This window comes from Pseudonaja textilis, chromosome 10 (genome assembly GCF_049901715.1).
Source record: "Pseudonaja textilis isolate UNSWEBS1 chromosome 10, rPseTex1.2, whole genome shotgun sequence".
Classification (NCBI taxonomy): domain Eukaryota; kingdom Metazoa; phylum Chordata; class Lepidosauria; order Squamata; family Elapidae; genus Pseudonaja; species Pseudonaja textilis.
Genome location: NC_141999.1, coordinates 4221423 through 4235098, shown reverse-complemented (window position 1 = coordinate 4235098; position 13676 = coordinate 4221423). Strand labels below are relative to the sequence as shown.

At 40.6% G+C, this 13676-nt stretch overlaps 1 protein-coding gene across 6 annotated transcripts in view; it reads right to left on the bottom strand.

The window, feature by feature from the left end:
* Positions 1 to 13676, bottom strand: part of ADGRB2 (adhesion G protein-coupled receptor B2) — a 263888-nt gene that overhangs the window by 34098 nt on the left and 216114 nt on the right. For all 6 annotated transcript variants that reach the window (XM_087939545.1, XM_087939549.1, XM_087939547.1 and 3 more), the window contains exons 19-22: positions 7029 to 7179; positions 5878 to 5947; positions 5266 to 5332; positions 3029 to 3114 (exon numbers count right to left, since the gene is read on the bottom strand). In XM_087939545.1, the coding sequence (XP_087795671.1) occupies positions 3029 to 3114; positions 5266 to 5332; positions 5878 to 5947; positions 7029 to 7179 (374 nt within the window). The remainder of the gene's footprint in view (positions 1 to 3028; positions 3115 to 5265; positions 5333 to 5877; positions 5948 to 7028; positions 7180 to 13676) is intronic.

Here is a 13676-nt window from a genome sequence, read left to right as displayed (position 1 = left end):
TGTTTCTTTTCCTCACACTGCATAACTAAGCAGATTTGAATTTTGGAGTGTTCATTATGCTGGAGGCTTTTCAAGTGCTCAGTATGAGCTCTGAACAAATCCAATTTAACTGTTGTCCTCCCACTTTCCCTGCCCCTCCCTCCCTCCTTCCCGCCCAAAAGGAAATGGCTTAGTTTGCAGAAAGGATCAGCGGGAACAAAACTTCTTTTCCTGCAGCAGAACATCATCTCATACGTGAGAATTAGTAAATAAACCCCTCCAACCACAAACAAGATTAATACATTAAAAGAATCGAGTGAGATTAGGAGTATTTTACAAGAAGAGTTTTACATTCTCCTGTCCATAGTAGAATACCCTATGCTACTAGGTCTAAAATTCTTGGTTTGGATAATTTAGAACTAACGTTTGTAGTTAGACTTAGGAATTGTATACAAAATTGTAGATAGTAACGTTTTATTGGTGAATGAGTTTTTTTCGTTTCAGTTGTTAATGTAATGCATGCAAATAATTGTTTGAAACTTAATGTAAACCATTCCAAACTTGATTGTAAAAAATCCATTTTTTGTAACAGAATGATCAAAGTCTGGAATATTTTACCCGATTCAGTTGCCTCAGCCACTAACTTTTATAGTTTTAATTCCAACTTAATTTCAGTGGATCTCACCCCTCTGGGAGAGAGAGAGTAAATGCCCTAGTGTGCCTATTGCTCTTGTCATACTTTAATTTTTTTTGTTTTGCTCATTTGAATTTGTAATGTTCTTTTGATAAATAAGTATATGAAGATAATAACAAATCTGACCATTGCAAAAACAAATGATAGTGAGACACACTTTGCCTAGGATGAGGCAACATCAGATCCCAAGGTCTGTGTTTGAGCTTTTTGTTTTGGAGACCTGGAGAAGTTACTCTTTGGAAGGCTGGTCTGCTTCACAAATCCACCTGTCAATTTCTTTCTCTTAGGATACAAGTCATCAGTAAACAGATCACTCCCAGCCTCATAACAAAATGTTTCTGAAAATAAGGGAAAGGTTCGCATTTTCATGGGCTGCCTCTGCAGAATCTCAGCCTTCCAACGGATTCCAAGTGGCTAGGACAAATTTCCTCCCAGTTGAGGGTTTCATCATTGGTCATTCTGGAGTACCTCCCAACAATTCCAAGCTAACATCTACACATGGAATTGACAGGGCATAAGCGACATCACATGTGCTCCTGGGAGAGTTGTGTCTCACAGTCTATGAGAAATAAGAGAAAAGCAATTCTGAAGACTGTACAGAGCACAGATGGAAGCACGCCAACTAGTTTGAAAGGGGGAGTGGGGGCAAGCGATCTGTTACGTAGGACAGGAAGGAACACGAACATCAAGAAGGTTTGAACTTTGGTTTTATAAATAGGACTAGTTACTGAATGCCAGCTGGTGCCAACCTTCTTTTGATTTATTCTTTCTAACTTTTTCTTCAATAAATGTTATTTGTTCTTAGCTCTAGGTTTTGGTTTTTTTTTCATGAAAGTATCAATGTGACATCATGGCAGCAAACCGGAAGTCATTCAGTGGGACATTTCCATCAAGGAGGGCCTCCAATGTTTGCCAGAAATTGACAATTACTTCCTGTTCTGGGCAGGAAGCCCATGGCGAACAACTGGTTGGTTTTACAATTGCAGCATTCGCTCTATGACCACTGCAAAAAAACAGTTGTAAGAATGGATGGTGATCCTGTTTACAATCATAATGGGCAGTGGAGGACTACCTGCATTCAAAAAAAAAAAAACTTCAAAGTTTTCAAAGGTATATTACCTGCAAGAGTTAAGAAAAAAATTGCATTGCATTTTCTATCTCTACATAGGCACACATAAAAGATATGCTAAATATATTGATCTCCCGCTGCCAAGCACAATTCTATTCTAGACTTAATATAATAAATCTTAATCCAGCCCCCAAGCTTAAAATGTCTAATTCCTGGTGTTCATAAATACCAACTACTGGGGACATACCCGAAAAGGACATATGCTTCTTTAACATGCAGCAATCAATGCTGTCTATTGACTATCCTCTTGATTTTAGCCCCATATTTGGAGATAATAGGACAAGATGTGCTAAGTATATTGATTTTTCACTGTCAGGCATAGTTCTACCCTACAGAAGCCACTGAATTTTACCTAAATCAAAAATACAAACTGACTTCCAAGAATCCTCTTAGGAATACATTTGTCAAAGTGTCACTGACGGCTAAAAATATTATTTTCATTAATACAAGCATTTCAAAAAGCGGAACAAAGGCTTGGAGGCATTGGAGAAGGCCTCGGACCCCAACAAGCTGCTACCAGAATTCAGCTGAAATGAAATTTTATAAGGAATTTATTTTGGGGGAGGGGCAGATTTCTACTCAGTCTGATTTCTACTCAGCCCAATTGTTTTTGTGTACAGGCAATCCTCGACTTATAACCATTCGTTTTATGACTACTTGAAGCTACAATAGGGCTGAAAAAAGTGACTTACAACCAGTTGTTGCACTTACAACCATTGCAGCATTCTCCATGGTCATGTGGCCAAAATTTGGGGCAACTGGCATCTTTTTTATAATTGCAACTTGCTAGATCATGCGATTGCCATTTGTGACCTTCCAACTAGTTTCCGACAAGTAAAGTCAACTGGGAAGCTGAACTCACTTAACAACCATGATTCACTCCACATCTGCAATGATTCCCTTAACAGCCAGAAAAAGATAATAAAACTGAGCAGAACTCACTTGTCTTGCTGAACAATGGAAATTCTTGAGGACTGCCTATGTATGGTTCCCCAGATATGCTGGAAGAATCCAATTCAAGGGAGTGCATAAAATACTCTTCTATTCTACTCCCTCCTCCTCTTCCTTTTTCTTTTTCTCTCTCTTGGTGTCTTCACTTGGTTAGGCAAGAGAGGGTGGGAGGAAACATGTCTGCTACTGGCAATCCAAGATGGAAGCTGGCCAACTTGCTTAAAAGTGCATCCCTATCTCCATGGGTCGCTGTTGAGACCCCCACAGAGACTTACCCGGCTCGCTGCTTTTTGGACTTATCTGAAATGCCATCTCGAGACATCAGCTTGTTAAATACGATGATCCCAATCAGCATGTTGACCTGGATAGGAGAGAAATTTGTGATAAGCAGTGCTCAGGAACTCTTTCATGGTTTGGTCTAAATTTGCAGGGGTGTCCAATTAGGGCAGCTTTAAGGTCTGTGGAATTCAGCTCCCAGAATTCCCCAGCTATCTATTGGGAATTGAAGTCTACGGGTCTTCAAGTTGCTAAACTTGGACACCCTGGCTCTAAAATATACAAGTGATGATTAAGTGACCGTAACGACATAAACGCCCAAACTCCACAATAAAGGGAAATCAGCATACCAAATGTTAAAAAGGCATGTTCATTCCATTTGGGTTTGTTTCCTGACATTGTTTTTAAACAAGAATATCAGTGAACTTCACCATTCTTCTTATGCTTTCTGAATAATCAGGAAGGCAAGATATATGTGTGAATATCTTGCTTTTCATTAAACCATTATCTTTCTTGCTGTCTGCAGTCTTTGTGGCTTCATCATTTAGTAAGGAAATACAATATGTATTTATTTATATTTATTTATTAAATTTATATGATGCTTATCTCAATAAGTTGACTCTGAGGAACTCATTGCAGGAAGCTCTCCCCTGCACCTCTAATAACAAAGTAATTAAAAAGAAGTTTAACAAGAAATTCTAATTAAATTCTTAAGAACTTAGAGAGGAAGGGAGGGAGGGAGGGAGGAAAGAAGGAAGGATTTTCACAGGGAAGTAAACTTGTTAACTAGAACAGCTGGATTTAGTTATATTAATGTTGGATTTTATATCTTGATTCTCATTAATTTTTACTACACATTTTATCACTCTTTTAAGATGTTATCCGTATTGGGAATACCGCAGCCCTTTTCAAACAGTTTGTAACTTTATCTCAAAAGAAGTTTTATTGCAAAAGCAGATTAAGCTAGAGAAGTGCAATGTTCAGTGAGATCCTGGTTAAATGAGACATAAGGCTAAGCAGGGGTGGGATGCTACCAGTTCGGCCCAGTTCTATAGAACTGGTAGCTGCGAAGAGCAGCTGACACCAAACCAGTTTGGTGTTTGGCCCAACTGCCTGCCTGGGCTGTCTGTTATTCCCTGCTTTTTCCTCCTAAGTTTCTTTGCAAGACACAGCTGAAGTTGAAAAAGCAGGAAACAAGAGGATTTTCAAACGCTGCGCACCCTTTTTTCCAATATCCTATATATATATATTTTTGCTTTCTAGCTAATCTAAAAGCAGAGCCGAATCTTAGAACTGAAGCTTCTACTTTTCAGTGCACTCAGGTAGCCGATTGCAGATAGATAGATCTCTAAGTGAATCTGTGATTCTGTGAGCAACTCAATCTGCCTGCCTGCTTTGCCTGCTTTGCCTGCTTTGGGGTAAAAGTTGCTCTTTTTTAATAAAAAAATCAATATTTACATCAATATTTATAATATTTACATGCAAGCCATGACCAGCCAGTCACATGACCACCAAGCCATACCCACAAATTAGGCCATACCCACAGAACTGGTTATTAAAAAACTTAAATCCCACCCCTGGGACTAAGGTATGTTTGAGTTTGGTCTGTTGAATAAGCACCAGTAATAAGGGTTCATATGGCACATTGGATAATTTAGAAGCAAATTATCTGCACTCTGTCTGTGTCTAATAGCCTTGATCACAGTTTCCAGGGATGGAAATAAAAACAGAAGGCTCCTCTCCTTTGGAATCCAATTTGGACAAAGCCTATGATTTAGTAAGCATACCGTATCTTTTTTCTCTCAAAAGCTGAGGAAGTGGGACAAATTCCACTCTTTAGCGTGCCTGGCTCTTCATGCAATTTTGGGTGGCCACTCCAAGGAGGGCTATTTTTCCTTTACCAATCCAAATAGTTCTTCTTATTCCTCACAAGAACCCAGCACCAGTGTGAAAAGTTAGGGATATCATCAAGAGTGGGTTGAATAATTGGACTTCAAGCTCCTCCCCTCCCCTCCCCTCCCCTCCCCTTACTATATTCCACAGCTGTGATGGGTTGCAGAATTTTGGGGCACAGATGGATAATTTTTTCCATCAACTCAAGTGGTTTTAAGTGAGCCTTTATAGGTTCTTGACTGTTCACAACAGGGTCAATGAACGGGAAATCCCACCCATGGAAAAGAATGAGAGCAGCCCAAGTCAGATCATTGGCATCCCAGAAAAGTATCTGAGTTCTTACCAGAACAATCACAGCAGCAGGACCAACAAAGGCATACAACAATCCTCCTTCAAGGGACAGCCAGCAGCTGGAGAGAAAAGAAAAAGTCACCATTTCAAAACTAAACAAGAGCAGGAACAAGCATTCAAAGAATTATCTTATCTGATGCCTTACCATGTGACCAACCCATCTTGCCTTAGTCCCATCTCCACTAAAGAAGGGATCCATCTCCCTGTATCTTTAATGGTGAGTCTTGGAATGACCAAAAAGGGTGATCAAAAGACCCATGGATGGCATCTAAAAAACTGCCTGGCTAGGTTATAAAAAAATGAAGATGGAGGCAATAAGTAATCACTCCAGTGCAAAGATATGACTGGGTGTTATTTAAAATCGAAAAGAGAAAATGAGGCTCACTGGACATTGACCTGCAAGGTGACCTCCCATTTCTCCAATCATCAACAGATGATATTTGATTTGGGGTGCTTTCCCATATGAATCTCGTGTACCTGGAAGTCCCTCCTCACCCTCACCTTCATGGAACTAACAAGCAATGGCAGTGGCGCTAACTATTCAATACTGCATTAATTTCTAATTTGCCCCCCTCCCCAATTCTTCTATCCCGATGAAACCTACTAGCTGGCTGTTCCATATCCTTTGGTCCGAGTGAAGCCAACTGAAACTGCAACTACCAAGGCTGGCAGACCTGGGCAGGATGGAAATAGACATAAAGTGTTTTAGGACATTGCAAGACTGCCCAAGAAATGGTGAGAATTTTCAGGGGACAGTGCTGAAATCTTAAAAGATTTTTGCAAAGAACAAGGAGATGTCATGAAGTGGTAAGAGTTCACTATGTATGTGCATATGGATAATGTGCACACACAAATACACACACAGAGGGAGGGAGGGAGAGATGGAATGTCTAGAAGATTCTGGGAATAGGGAGGACAGAGAAGGCTAAGTATGGGAGTGGGATCCATACAGAAAAGTTTGCTTTGCCCAAGAAAGAGGGAAGTGTGAGAACGAAACTCAAGGTAAATCTGCCTTAATTAAGTATTAGCTGATCTGGGAATTGCTTAGGCAGCCTTTAAAGTTATATTTTGAAATAGAATCTCTTTCAAAAGATAGAAATAGGAGAGTTTCTACTTTTTTTTAGCAATGAAGATCATTTCGCAAATCCAAGGGGTTCTTGTCTCCTGAGTTTGCTAACCTTGAAGGGCTTGACAACATGAGTGCTTACATTTGAAAATGTTGTGTCCCCCCCACCCCCTCTCCCTCCCTCCCCCCTCCCCAGTCAAACAGGTTACAGGAGGAAGTATCTTAGTTAATTATCAGGAGACACCTTTTAATGATAGAACAGTTTGCTAGTTTAACCAGTCAAAGGGTGGCAGTTGGAGATCTTGAAGCAGAGGCAAGCGGTACTTTGTCACTCTAATTCTGGATTTCCTAACTTTCTAAAGAGGATCTTAAATTTGCCTCATTTTCAGGGTTTACACAAATCGCAGATCCCAAAGCTAAGCTGGGTCTTGATTCACATAACACACTAAATCATCCCAAAATAAACTATGGTTAACACCAACTAAGCTTAGCCTATTGCAAGAATGCAGCTGCTATGCCTTTCGCTGATCTGGTTAATTGCACTGTGCAAATTCAACCTTCCAGTGATGAACCCAGGGCAATCAGGCCACTCAGAGCCACTTGAGCCATGAGATGGGTGGCAAATAAATTTGATACATAAAATAACAATAAAATAAAATTCTAAATCTGAGTGAGAATTTCTCTCTTACCCCATCCAAGGCAGAGGAAGCGTTTACGAACTAGCCGAGTTCGGATTCTGCCAATCACAGCCAAGTAAGATTGCCAAGCCTCGGTCAGCACCCAACAGAAGGAAGAGAGGAAGAAGAAATGGAGGAAGGCAGCTGTCATGGTGCAGATGCCCTGGAGGAGGAAGAAAACATGAGTCATCTGGATGAAGAGGACGAGAGCCTTTGTCATAAATGGCACTCACTCACAGGTTTTTCTTCCTAATCACGAGAACAGCAAAACGACAAAGCAAAGTATATAAAAGGTATAGCTTGCATTGGGTTGTGATGGTATTGCAACACACATTTTGCCACCCATTCCTCTTGACTTTCCTGAAAGCCCTATGCATGTCCTACAAAATGCACATCTTGTGATGACCCGGGGCATGACACAAAAGCAACAAAGTCACAAAGTAGGTGAAGTCCCTTTAATATCTCCAACTTGGCCCCCAATGTCCAGTTATCTCCAGCTGAAGAAAAAAACTCCCCCAAGAACAGTTTTTAAAGGGAAGAAATTCAGTCCGAACCGAAAGTACATATAAATTATAAATAAAAACCAACACAAACCACAACTGCAGCAATTAACGAGACAGGGCAGGATAAGGAATTGAAGACTTCAAAAGATAACAAAATACACACAGTTGGGAGGACTCGGGAACCCAGATAAGACTTGACAAACAAAGATAATTCATGCTTTGCTTCCAGCAAGGTACTATGTGCAAACGCCCTTTTAAAATCCTGTTTTCCCAGCTGCAGCTAATGAAGGGAATTGGGGCCCTTTTCTCCCCCATAACCCATGTTGCTCCCTTATCCGTTCCTCCCTGCGTGCCCTAGGATGAAGAGGGGGTGGGCCTGGGTCTTCCTCTGAATGCCTAGCCGGACTGTGCCCTTCCCCAGTTTCATCCACAGCCACCGGAGCCACACTCCCACTTTCTGTCAGCTGCTCACCCTCCCCCTAGTAATCTGATTCCAACAGGGGCATGACACATCTTGCCATTGGAGGAAGTCTATTTAATAACAATAATAGCAACAATGCTATTCATACTGATGATATCAACTAGTCCTTGATTTATGACCATACTGGAGCCTGCCTATTATGGTCATAAGTCATGATGGTTGTAAAATATATCACCTACAAGACCAATCCAATTCTATGACTTTTTATTTTGCAGACATTGTTAAGTGAACCAATTGCTTACAACAGGCTGGATTTCCCCAAAACTGAAAGCAAATGTCTTTTTCTTTTTCAAAAATGTCATGAAATGCTATCACATGACCACAGGGATGCTGCAAATGGCCATAAATGAAGGCTAGTTTCCAACTACCCACAATTAAGTCATATGACTGCAGGTGGTTTCTTTTCCAGAATGGAGTCATAAGTACCCATAGGGAGGTCCATTGCAACTTTGAACGATCCCTAAGTGACCAGTCATAAGTTGAGGACTTGGTATACAGCTCATTTTATACATTTAATGCAGTGCACGTCTATGGTGCAGTATTGACCATCCTGTAAGACATTTTTTTCCTAACTGGCTGGCCTATTTTCTAACTAGTTAGCAAAGGCCAACCTTGAGTTTACAGTCAAGTCTTCATTTCTAAGCCAGGAACTTCCTGTCTCAAGCTTACCATCTATTTAGCTTCCTGCAACCCCAGTCAATTCCCAGTTGATGTTCATGTTATGAGGGAGTTCTGGCAAGTGCAGCTGCAAACATCTGGAGGACAACATACTACAAGGAAGGCTTCTGTACATTGGGGGCAATGCATCTTTCCTCTGTGAAATCATGTGCTCCATCTGATAAACCTTGTCTTAATATTTTATATAGAAGAACACTTCTATCACACATGAAGCTGCAGGGTTTTATACAGCAATGACCTGGGCAATGTTTTTTTTTTTTTCAGTTTTCACTCACTCGGTATTTGTTACTCTAGCTACATTTTTTCTGCTTGTTTTTGATCTCAGATTGTAATTAAAAGCAAGGTCTCTCCCTCGTCCACAACTTCATCATTATTTGAGCAGCAGAGCTGTGACATCATCTAGAACCAAGGTTCTGAACCTATGGTCCGCAGACCCCTGCAGGGCTGGGATGTCATCCCAGGGGGATTGCGAAGGCTTGAATAAATATCGCAATTTAAATTGAGTTAAGTCTTGGTGATCGGTGGTCATGGTCCATGGCCACAAAATACCTTTTGTGACCATATTATGTGTTGGTATAATCTGCGGTGGTGCAGTGGTTATAATGCAGTATTGCAGGCTACTTCTGCTGATTGCAGGCTGAGTGCAATTTGGCAGTTCGATTCTGACCAGCTAAAGGTTGACTCAGCCTTCCATCCTTCCAAGATGGGTAAAATGAGGACCCAGATTGTTGGGGGCAATAGGCTGACTCTGTAAACCACTTAGAGAGTGTAAAGCGCTGTGAAGCAGTATATAAGTCTAAATGCTATTGCTATTTAAAAAGGATCCATGGTGAAGAAAAGGTTGAGAACCACTGATCTAGAAAATCAAATAAATGAATCACTGCAGTAGTAACTGAGTGGGTTGAAACAGCCACTGAAGTCACTGAAGCTGATGGGCACTGAAAGCAAAAGGCAGGAAGGAAAATGGATTAGAGGATGACAAGAAAATAAAAGCTGTTTTATAAACTTCTGCAATTGGAAGCTGTGTCCCTGGCACTCCTTAAAGAGGAAGACCAAGTGAGAGAGTTTGTTCCTACAATGCACAAGAACTCTGGGCATTGTTAAAATGGTTTCTTGCACCATGTATATATAGAACTCCTGAAGCATGATGCTGAGCTCTAGCTGTTGTTTGTTTGCAGATTGACATTTATTGAATTTAAGAGCAGGCCCTAGAGACACCATTGAGCTGAATTTCAAACCTCAGAAACAATCTACCCTATTTTCCCTTGCAGGTTGCACAATGGCTGCTTTCCCAACTCCTCCCTCCTGCATCTCCTCTGGCTTTAATCAATCAATGCTTTGATTAGATTTATGGATAGATGGATAAAGTGGCAAAAGGACACATTGGGCTCAAATCCATGCTCTGGAAAAGGAGCTGAGCCCTCCCTCTTATTGCACATGAGAGGGACATAAAACGCATTCACCACACGTGTCCATTGAGGAAGTATGAAACCAAAGCTAAGGTAAGTTGGGATCATAAGCCTGGGAGATGTCCATTAGTCATGTGTTGAATCTTTCATGAAGCTCCCTGCTTCACTAGAGCAAGTTGGTCTCATGACCAACTTAGAGTCCAAGGAGGAAGACAAATAGAAAGAAAGCCTCAAAAGCAACAGAACCATTTTTTACACAGTTCCAGCGTCTATTATTTATTGCAATGCATGAATCCAAGCCACAGGTGTTGTTTCTCTGATAAATATAGGGATGAAGTAAGATTTCAGCTAGAAATGTCTTGCCTTCACTTTGTATCTTTATCTATTCTATGACAGGAGATCTCTTTGGTGGCATCAGAATGCGAAGATCTGGCCAAAATGTCTCACTGAATCAGCACAGAGAATCAAGTCCACATAAATGCCTATGGAATCCTTTCTCTCTCTTTCTTCTCTTGTCTGTCTTCCCATTCTCTCTCTCTTCTCTCCTTTCCTCTCCCCCCATCCCCACCCTCTGTGTGTGTGTGTGTGCCTTGCACTTATGCATCATTATCAGTGTCAGGAAACATTAAAGCTACACACACCTTGCTTCAAAAATGCACCAGAGGCTGGATGTAAATTGTTTTCCATTCTTCCACCATTCACCCACTTAATCAGCTATAAATGGAGTTTCGTAAAGAGACTGCAGCAATAGAATAGAACATCTCTCATCCTCAGAACACTTGTTTTATTTTATTTCATTTTTTTTTTGGCCTTTTTCTTCTCTTTTCAAAAAGATTCTTCAGGAATCTGAGAAGAAAGAATGGTTCTGCAGGCGGTCTATTTTGATGGGCCAAACTGGTAAAGTCTTTAAACACAGCTCTATAAAAGCCGTCATTCCACTACAGTACTTTTTGACACCAGCGAAACTCTCATTTACATACAACAGGGACAACAACCCGGAATAAGCAACCCTTTTGTCTGTTTCCAGCCCCTGTTCAAATGTGGTGATGTTTTCAATTTGACAGGAAATTCCTTAGCAAGAGAAATTTGGCCTTTCTAAGATCATTGCCAGTTGCTGTGGTGGTACACCTATTGCTTCTCTTGTGCTTACAATGGGCTTCTCTGATTCAAGAAAAAAAATGGACCCAGGCTATCTGAGGAACCATCTCATCCCAATGGGATTGATCTGCCGCACCATGCTGGCAGAAAGGGCTTGCTGTGGAACCTGACCATCAAGGAATTCTGGCTGGTGGAATCAAGGAGAGGAGCTTCTTTCTGCTATGGCTCCTGTCTTGGAACATGGTGCTCCTTGAGGTCCATATCCACCCTTATGGCCTTACAAAAGAGTCAGAAGATCTGGTTCTGCCAATTGGCCTGGGGCCCCAATGGAGGCACATCATTCTCAAAGGTGGCTTGTACATCCTTCTCCTTTCCTTCCCATTTTGTTAATTTTAAATCAACTTTAATTGTATTATTTATTGTTTTAAGGATTTAGGCTCTAGGTGATGGGGGCATCATATAAGTTTACTAACTAAATTGGTGTTGGAGAAGATTCTTGACAGCTCCTTGGATTGCAAGGAGATAAAATCAGTCAATCCTAAAGGAAATCAACCTTGACTATTCTTTAGAAGGAAAGATACTGGAGATAAAGCTTAAATACTTTGGTCACCAAATGAGAAGAGAGGACTCCTTGGAAAAGACCCTGATGTTGGGAAAGATGGAAGACTAAGCTGGCAGGAATGGCCAACACCCAAGAAGATGGGCTCAAGATTCAGACGGATCTTGACAGACTGAAACACTGGGCCCTATCTAACAAAATAAAATTCAATGTAGAGAAAAGTAAAGTCTTACACTTAAGCAAGAAAATGCAAAAGTACATATATAGACTGGGTGAAACCAGGCTTAATAGCAGTAACTATGAAAGGGATCTTGGAGTCTTAGTGGACAACCAGTAAAATATGAGCCAGCAGTGTGTGGCGGAAGCCAAAAAAGCCAGTGCAATCCTAACTTGCATTAAACAGAGGGATATACAATCAAGATCAAGCGAGGTACTAATACCATGCTATAAAGTCTTAGTAAGACCACACTAGAATACTGCATCCAGATTTGGCCACCACACTATAAAAAAGATGTTGAGGCTCTAGAAAAAGTACAGAAAAGAGCAACAAGGATGTTTAAGGGGACTGGAGACTAAAACATATGAAGAACAGTTACAGGAACTGGGCTTAGCTAGTCTAGTGAAGAGAAGGACCAGGGGAGACATGATAACAGTCTTCCAATATTTGAGGGGCTGCCACAGAGAAGAAGAGGTCAAGCTATTTTCCAAGGCACCCAAAGGACAGATAAGGAATAATGGATGGAAACTGATCAAGGAGAGATTTAACCTAGAAACAAGGAGAAATTTTCTGACAGTGAGAACAATCAACTGATGGAACAGCTTGCCTTTGGAAGTTGTGGGAGCACCATCACTTGAGACTTTCAAGAAGAGATTGGACTGTCATTTGTCTGAAATGGTGTAGAGTCTCCTGCTTGGGTGGGGGCTTGGACTAGATGACCTACAAGGTCCCTTCCAATTCTGTTAATCTAATTTAATCTAATACAAAAGGAGAAGGAGAAGGCAGAGGATGAGATGGTTAGATGGTGTTGTTGATGTAATGAATGTGAATTTGGGCAGATTCCAGGAGACAGTGGAGGAGAGGGGGACCTGGTGATGATGGTATGTTGAAAGAGCTACATTTTTGGTCTTTCTGTGTCAGATTAACCTGACAGTTATGAAGAAGAGTTGGTAGTTATGGTGTGCTCAAGCCCAAAATTATCACAGCAAATGGAAGGGAGGATTTTTTTTCTTCTCCCTATAGGTGAAACTCAGCAAAGTAGGGCTATTTATTGCACTGGGTGAACCCTTAACTTTTCCCTCCAGCTCTTAAGCCAAAGAGTTGTTGCAGTTTTCCAAATCCACGTGACCAAATGGAACAGAAATAAAAGCTGCAGAAAAAGTGTGCACATACTATTGCTGGTCCTAAAAGACCAAATTGATTGCACTAAAGAAGTTGGGCTGGAAATGTTGAGAGGAAAAGGAAAAAAAAAAAGTAGGATAAAGGGGTAGCCTTGATTCTCAGAAATGGGGGTTGACCTATTTAGCACAGTTAAAAAAAGTATGCATATATAATGGCATTTAGATTTGTGTTTTTTTCAAAAGGGTTTTGGAACACATAGGGACACTAGTACTGCAGCTCATTTGCAGCTCTTTTTGATTCTTTTTGAATTTTATATACAAAAAATTCCCTTCCTACACCTCCAATAGAGAAAAAAAAATGATTATATAGCAAAAAAAGAGTATCTAGATATTTTATAATGAGTAAAATGCACTAAACATGAAAAAAAACACAAAAAGCAAAAATACCAGAGAAAATAACTACACAGGAACTAAAACAGAAAGTTAATTAAACCCTTAAGCTTATCAAAAAATCTAGACCACATCAACATTTTTTTTTTCATTTTCAACACAGATGACTTTAAAAAACAGGTTAGTGAAGCCATAACCTGGATC